Below are 15,374 nucleotides of genomic sequence, written 5' to 3' on the forward strand. Positions count from 1 at the left end.
CCAGGAGTGGACAGGCAATTCTGTGCTGCATGTCAGGCTGTCTTGTGAAGTGGTGGGATTTGACGGTAAAAACCTCTGAAAAATAAAAGCGAGAAGGAAGAAGCCCTCTCCTAGGGGTACTCTTGCGAATATCATGTGTTTTCTCACTTTTCCCTCTCTTCCTGGCATGAAGTGCTACTCTGCTATATCTCTTTTTCTTTTTTTTCTTTTTAAATCTAATGTGCCTCCATTTTATCAATTAACTGCCTGTCTCCTAATTCCCATGGCAACACAACAGGCTGTTGCATTTCTGATTCCTTTGGCAGCTGGGGTGCCTGGCATGTGTCTTGGGAGCAGTATGATTACAAAAGGGTTCTGCAGGGAGTAGGAAATACATGGGCAATGCTCACTATGCACTGCTTCTCATGCTAAACTATTTTTCTCTTCATTTCCCTTCTCCCCTTTAGAAACAAGTTTCCTTTCCCCTTTTGTTTCAATTGCCTGGTGATAAGAAATGAGCAACTGTGGGAGGTCAAAAGATGTGGAGGGAGTGAGGGAATGCATGGTTTTGCTGGATGTGGATGGCACTTAAACATAACATGAGGTTGAGCATCTCATCAGGGGTCCTGCAAAGAAGGTTTTTCCAGCTGATGCAGCAGAGCAAGCGCTCAGTTCCTCCTGCTTTAAAACTTTAAACTTCCAGAGCTTGCTTGAAGAGTGGTTTCTTACCCTTGTACTATATGAAGCTGTCTCTTTACCCCTTCCTACAGCAGATGTTTTCAAGAGCTGGAAGGGTCCATCCCACATTTGCAGCAGTCCTTGTGCTTGCAGGGATTTTGGATACGTGGCTTTCATTAACACGTTAACAAGAGCCATGTGAACAGGCTGAAGCCTCAGTTAAAACCTTTAACCTTTCCAGCTCTTAGCTGATAGGAATTTGACTCCTGAAGTATTGGTGCCTTATCCGTGTGGGGTACCCTGTCACTGATGGCCCCTAAAACATGTGGGATGAGTCTCCAAAAAGGGCCCTCTGCACCAGGTCTGCCATGGTGGTTATTAATGCATCATGTGTGGGCTTTACTAAAGCTAAAGGGAAAACAGAGATTTAGAGCTGGATAAGATGTGTATGTAGCGGGTGCTGTGTATGACTTTGATTTATAAGTTGTTGTTCAGCCCTGAAAGCTGTGACCTACAGGAAGACCATTTAAATTGAAAAGAATGAGCTGGCTAATGAACACAATAGGGTTGTAAAGTTGGAAAGCCCAAGTGGAAGAGAGCCTGCTTACTGCTTGTTGTGTCTTGAAGCCTGGTCCTGGTGAGAGGGAGGGAGGGAGGGAGGAGCTGCTGCCGCAGTCCTGTCTTGCAAGCGAGGTTTGTGTTGGGCAGAACAGCAGTGGAATATCCTCCTGGACCAAGGAAGAAAGAGTTTTCCCTATCTCTGGCTTCCAGGTGAGCTGCTGAGTTAAATGCTGAATAGTGACATGCAAAGAGTTCCTGTGGCTTCTTGACTGGCATCACTAGATAACAGCAGGGTTGGAGTAGGAAATAGTCTACATTTTGTTGGGTTTGCTTCTCTTGTGTAACTCTGTTCACGATTTCGTACCTGAAATCTGTACCTTCACTTTGCTGTTAGCGAGTTTCTTGGAACTTCTTGGTGTTTAATCGGGGAGTCTGACTAGAACAAGACGATTTTTCTTTTCCAGAAACAGCAAATCTAAATGACGCAGGCATAGACCAGTTTAGTTTGCCTGTAGGCTGGAGAAAGCGCAGGGATTCTGGACACTTGGTTGACTTTCCCCAAAGCTGTAAGAGCTGCTTGGAGAGTGGATACTTCCCTATGTCAGGTCATAGAGTAGTGCTGTCAGCTGCTCTCTGGTTTGGGCTATCCTCAGATACTCATGGGGTTGAAGACAAGTTGTTCATCGCTGCCTTTTGCTTTCTGAAGGGCTGGTGACTAGATACCTATCTGGGAGGGTCAGAGCTTAGTCTACTTGGACTATTCTGGATGTTGTCTGGCCATCTAGTTAATGGGTCCATCAGACCTGAAGGCAAGAAGAATGAGTTTAGCTTGATCATAGTAACTCATGGCTTTTCTGAAAACAGTGCACAAAAAGCCTGTTAGCTGCACTGTAGAAGGTGCCTTAGTTACTATTTTATATGTGGGTAATTAAGGTCATGTAAAACACCAAGTTTCTATAACATGGCTGTAGTAAAGAAGGTGAACCTTCTGGCAGTTCCTCACTTAAATCCTATCTTTTTGAATAATTCACCACATGCTAAAGAATAATAATCTGACTGCACTGCTCTGTTTGGGAGCTTGTAATTAGATTGCTTCCCTGAGATGCTATAATTACTGTAGTTTGGTAGCCCTGCCTGTCAGACAGGCACCTAAAAACAAATGGAATGTATGAAGTCCTACAAGTTTTGGCTGTTTGGGGAACACAATGTTGTACGAAGAGTCCAATGAACTTTTTTTTTTCTGGTTCAAGTCAGTTTTTGAAGGTGTTTGCTCTTGCAGTGAAATATAGTGTGTCTAGACATGGTTTTAAATCTTGCTGCGTTGTTTGTTCAGCTTTGGGCAGCTTTCCTGCCTTTCTTTGCTTGAGCTTCACTGCTGAAGGGTTCGCTTTATCCCAGCTGTGTTGCAGAGGTGTTAGAGAGCTAACACAACCTGTATCTTGATCGTTAACTAACAGCCATAATAAAGACTGCTAGTGTGCTGAAACTCAGGCTCCAGTAGGACTAGAAAAACAGCTTTCATCTTTTGTGAATACAGATGCAGGACCCCCCCCCCCCAAAATTTCTGTGCTTACAGTTCCCTCTACAGCAGAGTTGAATTCAGTATTCTGTGTGGTGCGTTGTGTATGTGTGTGGCAAACACGAGATCTGTGTGTTATGGCACTCTGTGGAGCATGAAACCAGGATGTAAATTGTGTTTCTAATTTTATTTATCCTCGTACCCATGAAAGGAGACAGATACATACCACAGATGTTGATGATAAACTCCTGTAGCCACCCCTTTTTAAAATGCAGCTTGCTGGTTCCTAATCTGGCTGCTTTACTATCTTGTGCTATTAAGCATTAAAATGAAAATGGTGGCCTTATTTTCTGCTTATAACTGTTTTTATGGTTCACGTGGATGGAGCCCTGTTTCCTTACCACTCATTTTTATATAAAGTGCATTTTAAAGGACAAAACTCTGACCATCCTTATAGTCTTTGTTTTTCAGTTTTTAAGGTGAAACTGGTTCTTGGATTTAATGCCATCCTTCTAATGGAGCACACTTTGATGTACTGTCTTTTATAAGACTGAGGGTAACACGGGCTTGAATGTCAAATATTTGCCCCCCAAAAAAGTTAATGAATAACAGGTGAGGTTGAGGAAACTTTCAGAGCAGGGTCCAAAGGCCAAGAGAAGATTTCTCCCAGGGAGCTGGCTGAGCTCTGCCAAGAGCACTGCAGTCTCGGTTGCCACTAACCTTTTCAGCTGGGAACAGTATTTATGGCACTGTCCTTCCTGTGCCCATCATGGGATGGACCTCTTGAACATGCCCTGTGTGTTGTCCTGTGCATGCCTCGTTTGGCTGATTTTCTCAAGAGTTGTTCCAGCTCCAGCCCACCAAGCCTAGTGAGCTGAGCAGATTGGAGTCAATTCTGTTCGTAAGAGGAGTTTGTATGATTGTGTTTTAACTGCTGCTTTATCCTTCAGATCAGGTTCAGACCAGCCAGAGGTACTGCTGGCTTTCAGGAGCTACAACCTAAGTGGTGCAATTGTGCCATAGAGATTTGTCAAGAGTGTTGACTCAGGAGCCTAAGAACTAAAGTGTCAGTATTAATCCCTCTTAACACAGCTGGTTTAGCAGGAACTGTACATTTTTCATGCGAGTGCTGAAGCACTGGTGCTCTTTTCTTTCCCCTGACATTAGACCTTTAGCAAAGCTTTGAAGTATCTTGGTTTGAGAGCTTTTATGTTCTTCAGTTTTTCTAGGAGCTGAGCCTGAACTGTCAGGCCCATTACTTCTGAAAGCTGTAGAAATGGTGCAGGCTGAGCCATAGTGATGGCTGAGGCTGAACAAGTTTCACAGTTCACTGCAGATAAGCGCTCAAGTTTGGCTTTTCTCTGTCAGCTTTCTCTGGTAGCAGATAAAAATTTATTCCTGGGTGTGCTTTAGGCTCTCCTGGTTGGTGGCACTCAGAAATTTCAGCTTAAAGTTTGGCTAAGAGTCCAGGTAGCTTTCACTGAGTGCAGGCTGTGTGGGACCAAGTCTCATGTGCACAGTCCCTACACCAGGGAGAAGCACACTTGGGACCTCCATGCTACCAAGAGCTGAGGATAACTGAAGGTCCATGGTATATGACTTGCTGGATCTTATTTTGCAACCTTATTTCCTCAGTCTCTTGTGTGGTTTCTTTTAGGGCTTTACTTAACTTCCCCCTTAAATCTTCCAAAGTTTTAATGAAGTCCGTATGTCCTTGTCTTTCCTTCCCCTGGGCCCTAGGCTGAACACCCGAAGTTTGTGGTAGGAGTTTGACACAGAGGTCAGCAAGAGTGGTGTCACTGATAAGTTGTTTGCTTGGGTTGCCTTTATTCCTCTTCAGATGTCAGTCACATATTTAAGGGCATCTCTGTGTGTTACAGAGAGTTTGGCTGATCAAGGGTGTGCTGGAGAGTGAGGGGACAGTGAATTTCCAGCATCACCTGCAGTTTTCCTTCTCCCAGTGCAGTGAAGCATTGCTGGAGGTCTGGCTTCCGTCTGACAGGCTGATGTTGGAATAAAACTGTTCTTTATTGCAAGTTTTATTGAGTTCATTGCATGACGTGTCAGCCCTGGGAAGGCTGCAGTTGGGTTTGTGGATGCTTCCTGTTTATAGATATGCTGTTTGTATGGAGCATACCCTGGGTGTCTGCTCGCGGCTGGGTTCTGCTCCAGCAAAGGGCATAGCAGCAGCTGGGAAAACTGAGTAATTTGCAAAGGCAGCTGCATGGTCCCACAGGAGCTATTAGTGCCCTTGGTGGGACTCTCCATGCTTGGACTGTTTGTGTCTAAACAAGTGGAGTTCTCATAGTGCCAGGTACTAAAACATCAGTGCTTCACTCTTTTTTTTTTTTTTTTTTTTTTTTTTTTTTTTTCTTAATTTTTGGATGAAAGGATGAATTTGGCATCTTTCTTTAAAGCATCAGGGCATTGGTCTCCTTTTGATTCTTAAGCACTACACCACTCCTGTCCTTTGAGCTTATTCACACTAATGCAAAATCCCCTTTGGTGCTGATGGGACTGGGGGTGAACGAGCATTGTAAAGGGGGATGAAGACATGGGGTTGGTTCGTTCTTGTGTGAAAGACCTGCAGAAACTGGGCAGCAGATGGAGATTTCTGGGCAAGATTGCTTTCCTGCCAAGGAAGATGTGTAAGTAAGGGGGTCGCTCAGGTTTTAACCTTCTCCCGGTGTAAACCTGCAACCTAAGTAACTGTCCCAGATGTTTCCTTTTTGTAAATGCCCTTTCCTGGTGTTTTGGCTGCCTTTTAGGATTTCTCCTCATACCAAAACCTCTTTTCCCTTGATTCACAGGCTCACCTTTACACAAGCAGGGTACCACCTCCACCGCCAGCGCCGAGAAGTCAGGTTCAAAGGTTGCCGAGGTGGGCGATGATTTCCTGGGAGACTTTGTGGTGGGCGAACGTGTCTGGGTAAATGGAGTGAAACCAGGTGTGATCCAGTATCTTGGGGAGACGCAGTTTGCTCCGGGCCAGTGGGCAGGGGTCGTTCTGGATGACCCGGTGGGTAAGAATGACGGCTCTGTCGGTGGAGTACGTTACTTTGAATGCCAGCCGCTGCAGGGGATTTTTACGCGACCATCCAAGCTGACGCGGCAGCCGGTGGCTGAGGGCTCGGGGAGCGACGCCCCCTCCGTGGACTCCCTGACGGCTCAGAACTTGTCGCTGCACTCGGGGACGGCCACGCCACCTCTCTCCACTCGTGTCATCCCCCTGCGGGAGAGCGTCCTGAACAGCGCCATGAAGACAGGCAACGAGTCTGGATCTAACCTCTCAGACAGTGGGTCTGTGAAAAAAGGGGAGAAGGACTTACGGCTTGGAGATCGCGTGCTGGTGAGTTGATCGTGGGGTCCCACAAGAAAGGCAAAGGACAAGAATTTGTTCCCTCCCTAAGTGCTCCTGGCAAGGCTCAGGACAAGGCAAAAGGAGGACAGAGTTGGTGATGAGGTGTGGGACAGAGCGTGGTCTTGGAAGGGGGTGCCTGGACCAAGCAGGCATTGAACTTCTGCATTCACTGTTATTTGGGATGCTGTGTCTTCTGGATGTGTTTCTCTCTCTCTCACATTGATGCAAAAAACCATAGTCCAGAGTGTTTCTTGTATTGGAACAAGTCCTGAGCAGTAGAATGAGGTCAGAGAGAGCAACTCAAACATGAGAGGGAAATAGAAGAAAAATCATTAATGATTATTTTCTAATCCACTGATATTCCCTATAATGTGTGTATCAGGGCTTTCGAGGAATTTGCAACAGTGTCTTGTTGCATGTGGTCATACGTAATCTGCAAGTATTTGCGAGAATCAGTCCTAGATGCTCACTCCTCTTTTGGTGCTTCAGATTTTACATGTTGGATATCACACCAACTCCTTTCCTATACAGAAAGGAACTTTCAATTCTTTTTATTAAAGGACAGGAGTTTGGGAGAGATCACTGTACTGATGGATGGGTCCTCGACATCTGATTTCTGTTGTTGTTTTCATTATCTAGAACATAGTACCTGATGACTTCAAACTAAAATGCCACACTTGCACTGAGAATGTAAGTTTTCTGTCAAACTTGTCACAATCTGTGTCCTAACAAAGGAGTAGTGCTTTCAGTGGAGGTGGAGAAGGAAGAAAACATGGAAAAACTGCATTTAGTCTTTCAGTTTTGTAAAAGAGAGTTTAGTTTTGTTAGTGTATATGATGCATACTGTGATATCAAATATTGGAAGAGCCACATGTTTCAGCACAGATCTTTTGTGACTGTATTCCCAGTAATATCCCTGGATCTAAAAGATAAAGGTGACTCTGACCAACAGTGATGACAGCTGGCAGAGGGTTATTCTCTGCGCATCCTGGGCAATGTGGCTCCCATTTAAAGTTGGCTATGGAATGTTTCCTTTTTGGGACATCTGGTTCCAATACCAATAGTGGTGGCAGGGAAGTGTAGACAGACTTTATCTGGTTAATAACAGGGGTTTGGTAGAACTTGGCTTCACAGCTGATGTGAATCAGGAGGAGGGTGTGCACAGGGGTGTCAGAGGCCTTTGCAGCCTTGGACAGCAGGTTTTTCTGCTGGTGATAGCAGCAACCCTGGGCAGGCAGCAACCTAAGCTGATGGAGTTGATTCCTTTGCTCCCTGCAGACCTGTGGGGACTGTGGGCAGCTGGGCCATGTTAGAGCAGCCCTAGGTGGCTGGGGAGCACTGAGCAGCTATGACAGACCATGCATGTCCTCCGAGTTAAAACTTTACATAGCACAATCTGCTCTGAGGGTTTCAGGATCTGCTGTGTCCAAATGTCAGGCATCTCTGGCATTACAACTGCACTTTTGAGGCTAGCAATGCATTTGCACACCAAATTGCACGCTGTTGGATTGTTCATTAGTTTTCATTTTTATTTAAATACAAATTAAAACAATTTAAAGTTTGTTAATTTTCAGAGGAAAAAAGTGAAGATGGGATCTGCTTGTGCACACTGGATTTGATGCTTGGTAAATTTAGTGTGAATGTGTGGGCTTGTAGACGTAGATGTAGAGGTGAGACAGTTTTATATTCTCAGATTTTCCCCAAAATGTGCATTGCATTCTTTATTGGAGCAGGAGCTGACAGCTGCTCAAGGGTTTGTTGCTTATCTGTCATCTTTCTGACTTCACCAGAGTTTGCCTCCCTTCCCTCCCCATCCCTACTGTCAGCAAAGCTGCTGCAGACCCTGCTGGTCCCAGGGGCAGGGGTGGGCAGGGGAAGGTGCAGAGACATTCTGTGTTTACACATACACTGATGCTCATGTTGGTGTGTTAAAGCAACCACATATGGGGAAAAATTAATGTCGGTAATCCATCCTCCTTTTTTTTAGTTTTCTCCCATTTTGTCCTTTACCTGTTGAAGGGAGTGGGGAGAATGCTCAGGTGAGAACTTCCCATTTTAGGAGCAGCAGTCATAGAAGGTGAAAACTGCAGAATATAAAATCTACAGTAAACTTGGCCCTGTTCTTTCTGAACCAGCTAGGCAATGGAATGGCATTCTCCAGACTTAATTGTTTAATCTCTCTCTTCTCCTGACTGTAAGCTTACTGAGGCGGGGTCTGTCCACTTAATAATACTCTGCTTACCTCAGTGGGGCCCACACAGACTGAGATTTCAGCATACCCATGCAATATAAACTGCTAGCATCACTCCCCTTGGCTTCTGTTGAGTTGTTTTGGGGGTGTAGTGGTGGTGTTGGTTGGTTGGTTGTGAAGGTGCATCCTTAAAAGCCCTCCCTCCCTGCCTGCTAATTTATCCACCCCAGATGTTATCAGATAAAATTTGTACTATGATTTGTTCATGTAATAAACAGCTCCAAAAGAGTGAATCTGGAATGAGCTCAGCATCTCACTGGCTCTAGCAGGAATGCTCGGCTTACAGAAACCTCAGGAATTGTTTGTGAGCAGTAGCAGAGGTCCAGGAGAAGAACAGATAATGACAACAAGAAGGAATAATTTGCTGTTACCGCTAGGTAACATGTGCTTAGCTTGGCAGATGGCTTTTTTAGTAATGGAGTTGTCAGCTAATCGTGATTGGTGTTTGAATACATAAACAATAATTCTGGGTTAACCTGAGTTGCCTCAAATTCCCTGAGTAAATCTTTGCTCTTGTCCTCTGTAGATTGGTACAGTTTTAGTTGTCTTTATTACTCCTAGTCTATGCTTTCCTGAAAGATTATGTTTTTGACAGTGGCTTTTAGGCAGATGGGATCCACCAAAGGCTTTTCAAGTGAGGGAGGACTCTTTTTTTTTTTTAATTGCTCAGTGGATGGAGTACAAGGTTGCAGGGGTCCCTTCCAGGTCTGTAACACCAACACCTGACTACTCTGCATTCTGGTCATTTCCTGCTTGTGGTTTTCTTTAACTTCATTAAAGTCCATTATAGCTTGAAGACATTTTTGCTTTTCAATGACTTTGTTCTGAGATGCTTTCTGACTCTCTAGCAGTTATAAAAAGTGACTTTTAGCTTTCCATTAGAAGCTTTCCATTAGAAGAATTAGATAATATTTGCCTTTGGCACTTTCTAACTCAGATTTTTTTCCAGAGATGCCAGAATTGCATTAAAGGTATGAAGAACTCACCCTAATATTGTATAACTCATCTCTTGAAGTCTGATAAATGAATGTGGAACAATTAACCTTTGCTTTAGTAAGAATGGGGCTTCCCAAAGTATAATAATTGCTGGAGTGCTGCTGTTAATGTGAGGTTGGCTTGTTGCCTTTCTGCAGGGTAGGAAGAGATGGAAACAGAGCAGTGGAGCAGTTGAGCATTTTCTGATTGGGAGGAATCTCTGCTGTATTTTTCACCTAAGAAAATGTGTTTTACATGCTTTGGGGGAGGCTTTCTCAGCAGCTGAACTCATTCCACCCTGGATGTTGTTGCTTTCTTAAGAAGGGTGGGAAGGAGGTGGCTGTTCTCTGTATGTCAGTCTAAATAAAGAATAATGTAAAAAAAAAATTTAAAATTCCTCTTAATAGAGGTATTCTGCCCTTCAGCCATCCTCTGTCTCCTAACTGGGATTGCAATCTTCAGTACTGAAATGTAGTAATAAACAAGACTAAGGGCCAGGTTCTGTCCCAGTGGTTGATTGACTCTATTGCTGTGGAATGTGCCCTAGATACCCTTAAGATGGAATCTAGATTTGTGATTTTGCTAGAACTTGTAGGTGGCCAAAACCAGAGTAGATGCTGGAATAGCAGGAGCAGTGAGGTTCCAGTGGAGTGGTGCCTCAGCTGACGGAGGGGCAGGACTGCAGTGGTGGGCTGCCTAGGCTGGGGGAATTAGATTCTGGGCTTCCCCCAAGCATGTGATTTTAATCATTTTCTCCTCTGTATGCTGTGAAGTGTTTTTGCCTGTGGTGTGTTGTCATTTGCCAGGAGCCAGAGGTTACAAAAAATTCTCAAGAATAAACTAACCGTATCCTTTTCTTTAGCATCCCCCTTGCATGCCCCAGCCCATTGCTCTGCCAGCCTGAAGCTGCAGAAAGCCTTTAACCACCTGAGTGAAAAACCATTTCCATCAGAAGCTCCCCAGTGAGGAGATTTGCAGCCTAAGCCCTTCTCCTTGGGCAGAGACAACTTGCTCTGCTGCTGCCAGCTCGCTTTGAGCTATTTCGGTGCCTGAGACTGAAGCTTTACTGCTGCAAAGACATGTGAGGCGTTATGAAGGAAGGATTCATGCTCCTCATTTTCCTTGTTAACCATTAGATTTCTTCCAGCTTGCTTAGAGATGCAGTGATGCTCTTGTATGGGCTTTACAGCCAAAAAAAGAAATCACAAGACTTACTTCCTTATTGCAAACCAGGCAGTAAAGAGAGAAGGATCCTATTCTGGAGGATACCAAGGTGATATTTTCAGGGAAGGTATTTTTATTCCATTGCCTGCTTTCAGCTCAGTCCATAAGGAGATCAGCAATTGCTGTGTCATGACTGGAGAGTGTAGTGTACAGCAGAGCTCAAGACCTTGCATGGGAGTTTGGGTATGATGGATCTCTGTCCCTATGGAGGTTTGTGATGGGCAGTGGGAAGTCCAGTCTTCCAGTTACTTGTAGGATTCAAGAGACAGGAAAACATCTAGGTCTCCTAGTCCAAGCTCTTTCCTTGCTGTATAAGATTGTTGCCCTTGTGTGGTGTGAAATACACTATGACTCCAGTTGTCACAGGAGCAAGTGTTCCCTGTCACTGCCATGAAACTAAGTGGAAATAAATAGCCAAAAGCAACTGTCCTACCCTGCTCCTGCTGCCACATTAACCCTTTCAGGCTTTTTGTGCTTGCACACACCCTCCTAAGCATTCATTTGGGCTGGTGTGTTGGCCAGTCCTTGTGTGTAGTATCTGTCATTAAATAGGAGTTGTAAGTGGCCTGTGGTGGAGCAAACCATATTATTAACATGGGTGGATTTTGTATCAGAGTGCTCAGGAGGGGATGCTGTAATTCTAAGCTTTCCTCTTACACTACATCCCTAGGATGTTATTTTCTCACTGGTGCCTGGAAGATAAATGTGCACACATCTTGCATCAGCAGCGTTGTCGCTTATCGCCATGCAGTGCTGACTTGTGCTGTGGGGATGGGAAGGCACAAAGATAAGTGGTTGAGTTAAAAGAAACTAAAAATTCATGTAACTTCATGTAGTAAGGACTGTCCTATAGTTCCTGGCTGTCTCTCTTCTCCCCTCACCCTTAAAGCTAGTTCTGGCATTCACAGATGATGTAGTGAGTATGTAGTCAGATGAAACTGCTGATTGTCGGCTGCCACCAGCATCCACTAAGTTGCATTTACAGACAAACCTGGCCACCAGCCAGCTCTCCACCTTACCTCTAGCCTGCTGAATGCTGTCCCTGGCAGTCAGCTGGACACAGCCCCAGTAAGTGATAGCATGCATTTCCCATAGGTGTGCACGTTTACCCCATTGTACTTACAGATTGTTATTTCATGGGATATGTAATGGCTGGACCCACACCCCCATGCCGCTGTAAAAAGCACCTTCTGTAAATCAAGTCTTGTATAATAATCTTCTGTCATCAGTGCTTGGAAGAGCTAAATTACATGTGATGGGAAAACACAGCTACTACCTCTCTCAGCTTGGGTGGAAATAGGCTCCTTGTCTGGGTGGATGAGTGTAAGGGGAAAAAAAACACAAACCACTTTTTCCCCAAGGGAAAGGATGGCTGCTTGCGTTTGCATGCTGGATACCATCTGCAGCTACAGCTCATATCAGAGCAAGCAGCACTTGTCCAGTAAAGATGAGCTCCAGTTTCTTATTAGTATCATGCAGGAACAGGGTAGAGTAAGTTTATATGCAGCATGTTAAAATTAGTTGAAGGTCCTCAGGGTAAAGAAAGTGTCCTGTGTCTGTCCTTTGCCCATGATGTATCTCCTTATGGCCCCGCCAGGACCCAGCATGGGGCAAGGGAGCCCTGCAGAGGAGCCATGTCAGTGTGCTGCACTTGGGCACTTACTGTTCCCTCCTCAACCTCTGGTCAGCAGCACACTGCGATGGGGAAATCAGAATCTTAAGCAGATAGCACCGCATCATCTCAGTGGTTTCTGCCTGGGGATATGCTCAAGCAGGCATCTGCAGCCACTGCTGACCCCTGAGCCATGCGTGACATGGTGGGGAACACCATGGCTGGCCTCAATGATGCAACTTTATTATTCTTTTCTTCCTCAGCATTATTTGGAGTGTATTGCAAGCAGTGCATTGCCCGTAGGCCCTGGGTTGAGGACAGCTGTTAAGAGGTTCTTGTTGAGAGCAAGAAACTGCTGTGGGACAAGCAGAGAGGACACGCAGGGCAACGAGCAAACTCAGGCTGCAGGGAGTCTGGCTTGCAGCAGCCAAATTGAGATACAGCCTGTTGCTAATTTAGTAAATTGTTTAAATGATATATTAGCAGCTCTGATGAAGACAGTGTCTGGAAAGATTAGCATCATTGTCTTTTCAGCACTGGAACACTGGTCTGGATCCAATTTTGTCATTTTGATTAGGAAACCATAGTAAAACATGATGTCAGTGATACTACAGTTAGCAGGGAGGGCATGTGGATGTCCTTCTTCAGTGAGTGCATATTACTTTTCTGACTCACTGGTTGGGATACTGACCTGTTAAATGTTCCTGGATTCATTTTGTTGTGAAGGTCAATCCCAGGACTGTCTCTTGAGACTATTGGAGATCTTTTGCTGAGGAAAGGCCAGGTCAGGAAGGTGGTCCTTAGTCAAAGGCATGAAAAGGGCATCGGAGCTGAGTCAGAGAACTTCCATCTGGAACTGAACTTTCCAAGAAATCAGAGGCTTGTGTGGCTCTGAGGCTGCTTGGATCCAGCTGAAGAGGGTGGGCCACCATGAGCTTGTTTAAAGTTAATAATAATTGTTTTCACCTGAAGAGAGAAATTTGGAACACTGATGCTGGTCAAAATACCCCCCAAAAGAAAAAAAATCCTGTATCACTATGTCAGTATTGTTTCTTGGTTTTGGAGCTTCAAGAAAGAGCTATTTTTAGCTGCTTTTAGGTGCCTTGTTCAAAAATTTCTATAACGAAAACCAATAAAACTTTAAATTTTAAAATCCCATTCTCTTGGACATGAATAGCCTGAGTAACCATTTTGGTAAGGTAACTATTAAAGGCTTCTCAGAAAAGCTTTGGGAGTTTTGTTCATTTTTGAATGAAACTTGCCAACTACAAAAGCTATGGCATATCTGAATTGCTGGGGTGTAGCGGAGCTCCCTGGCAGCCTTGTTAGCTCTGTGCTGTCTCGTGCTTCAGCAAAGAGATGGGTTGCCCTGTCCAGTTTTCTTTGCTTAACTCCGGCCACTCAGCAAGTTGAAGGTGTGATTGTGGCTCTGATTAATGTGCCAGACTGAGATGCAGATAAGATTTCCATAGAGGAACTCCTGACTGGGGGTGGTACTGATGCTAATGGCCGGCTGAGCTGTTCATGGGATGGAAATCCTCTCGTCTCTGGCATGATGGTGACAGCTGTGTCAGTGCAGTAAGGAGCCAGCTGTGCTCGGCTGTCACTTGTGCCTGCATTGTGGAGCATGGTATCAAAACTAGACTTGGGCAGGAGCGGTGGCTGTGAGCTACCATGAGTTATGCCATGGAATTGCTACCCTCCCTTGGCTTTCACAAGCTGCCTTTTGTCCTCCTTCCAAGGCAATACGTCTGATTTATTTGAAGTGTCTCATAGAAACAAACGCTTCTGTTTTGATGAGACTGTTTCTTGCACTGGTACGACCTGCCAGCTGGCTTTTTCCAAAATGCATTATTTATTTTAGCAGCATTAGCAGATTATCAGGTCTGAATAAATCTGCATGTCTGAGTTGGATGAATTTTCTAGGCTCTCCGTCCACGGGAGTTTCTGTATGCCTGCCAAAAGATGGGGAGCTCAGCAAGAGGGTTGAGCACTGGCATGTGAGTGTGACAGCCCGATATTGGCTCCTGACTGCACTGCCAGCCCTGTCAAGATGTGGGGAGCCCAGGCTGTCAGAGAGCAGATGTGTCCATTCTGGCTTGGGGGAGAAGGTAATGCTGTATGGTGAGGGTGTATTTTATAGAAAAGATGGCAGAATCATTCATGCTTGAAAGAGAAAATAAAATACGTTGCTCTGGAAGCAGAGAATCACATTGCTGTCTGGGGGATTGTTAGACCTGACCTGCGCTGAGCATCTGCACTGATGTATGGCTTTTGGGTCAGAACGTGACCTGCTCTCTGACTGCGCAGTTTTGGTGCTGGCATAATGAGATAATGTGTGTATGGAGTCAATAGGGCTAGTTATTTTGCCTCCTGTTTGGAAACAGCTTTCTCAAAACAAGTAATATCTGTGGGGGTGTAACTGAGCCGTCCTATTGTGTGTGTGGATGCAGGAGTGTGGCCCTCCAGCAGATGCACCAGAATAGCATGGTAAGGGTTATGCTGATGCAGGGACCTCATCAGGTTAAGGTGTTTACACAAGGCTCTGTGGGGTCAGGATCATGTGGTTTGGTAAAGGAAATGTGGCTCAATATCTGTAATTAAAACTCAATAAAAAAAAATAGAGGGAGCAATGGTATGGTCCTATAAATGACACTAAGATGAATTACACCTATATTGAGCACTTGCAGCTACACTTGCAGATAAAGAAATGTATTAGAATGGCATTAAATCATTGCATTAATATTAAAAAGCTATATCTGTATAGATTTAAATCTAAAAGGGGACTGCCATTTGACTGTGAATGATAGCTAAAGAATTTTACTGCAACTGTTCAAACCTGTAACTTGCCATGTACCCTAATACTGAAATTGAATCATCTTTTTACTCCTGGACACAGTATAGGACCAGGAAACTTTCTTGTGATACTTCTCCTGCTGCCAAATATTTTCTTCCTGCCTATAGCAAAGAGAACAACATCAACAAAGCTCTTTGCATAAGCAGCACTTTGAATCCCTAGTGAGGGAAATTACAGAAGAACTAACTCGAGCTGCGTGTTGTAGCGCAGCCTCCCTGGGCTTGAGGTAGGACCCAGGCTTCAGAGCTGTGTTCTCTAGCCTGTTCAGGTGCAGTTATTTTTAGGCTGGAAAAATTTTCTTATCTGCATAAACAATTTTCAGAATTTTTACGTATTCAGAATTGATAAATCTGTAAC

At 44.7% G+C, this 15,374-nt stretch overlaps 1 protein-coding gene across 3 annotated transcripts in view; it reads left to right on the forward strand.

The window, feature by feature from the left end:
* Positions 1–15,374, forward strand: part of CLIP2 (CAP-Gly domain containing linker protein 2) — a 64,151-nt gene that overhangs the window by 15,726 nt on the left and 33,051 nt on the right. For all 3 annotated transcript variants that reach the window (XM_026861463.1, XM_026861464.1, XM_026861465.1), the window contains exon 2: positions 5,548–6,086. In XM_026861463.1, the coding sequence (XP_026717264.1) occupies positions 5,548–6,086 (539 nt within the window). The remainder of the gene's footprint in view (positions 1–5,547; positions 6,087–15,374) is intronic.

The sequence above is a fragment of the Athene cunicularia genome, assembly GCF_003259725.1.
Source record: "Athene cunicularia isolate RWA chromosome 19 unlocalized genomic scaffold, athCun1 chr19_part1, whole genome shotgun sequence".
Lineage (NCBI taxonomy): Eukaryota > Metazoa > Chordata > Aves > Strigiformes > Strigidae > Athene > Athene cunicularia.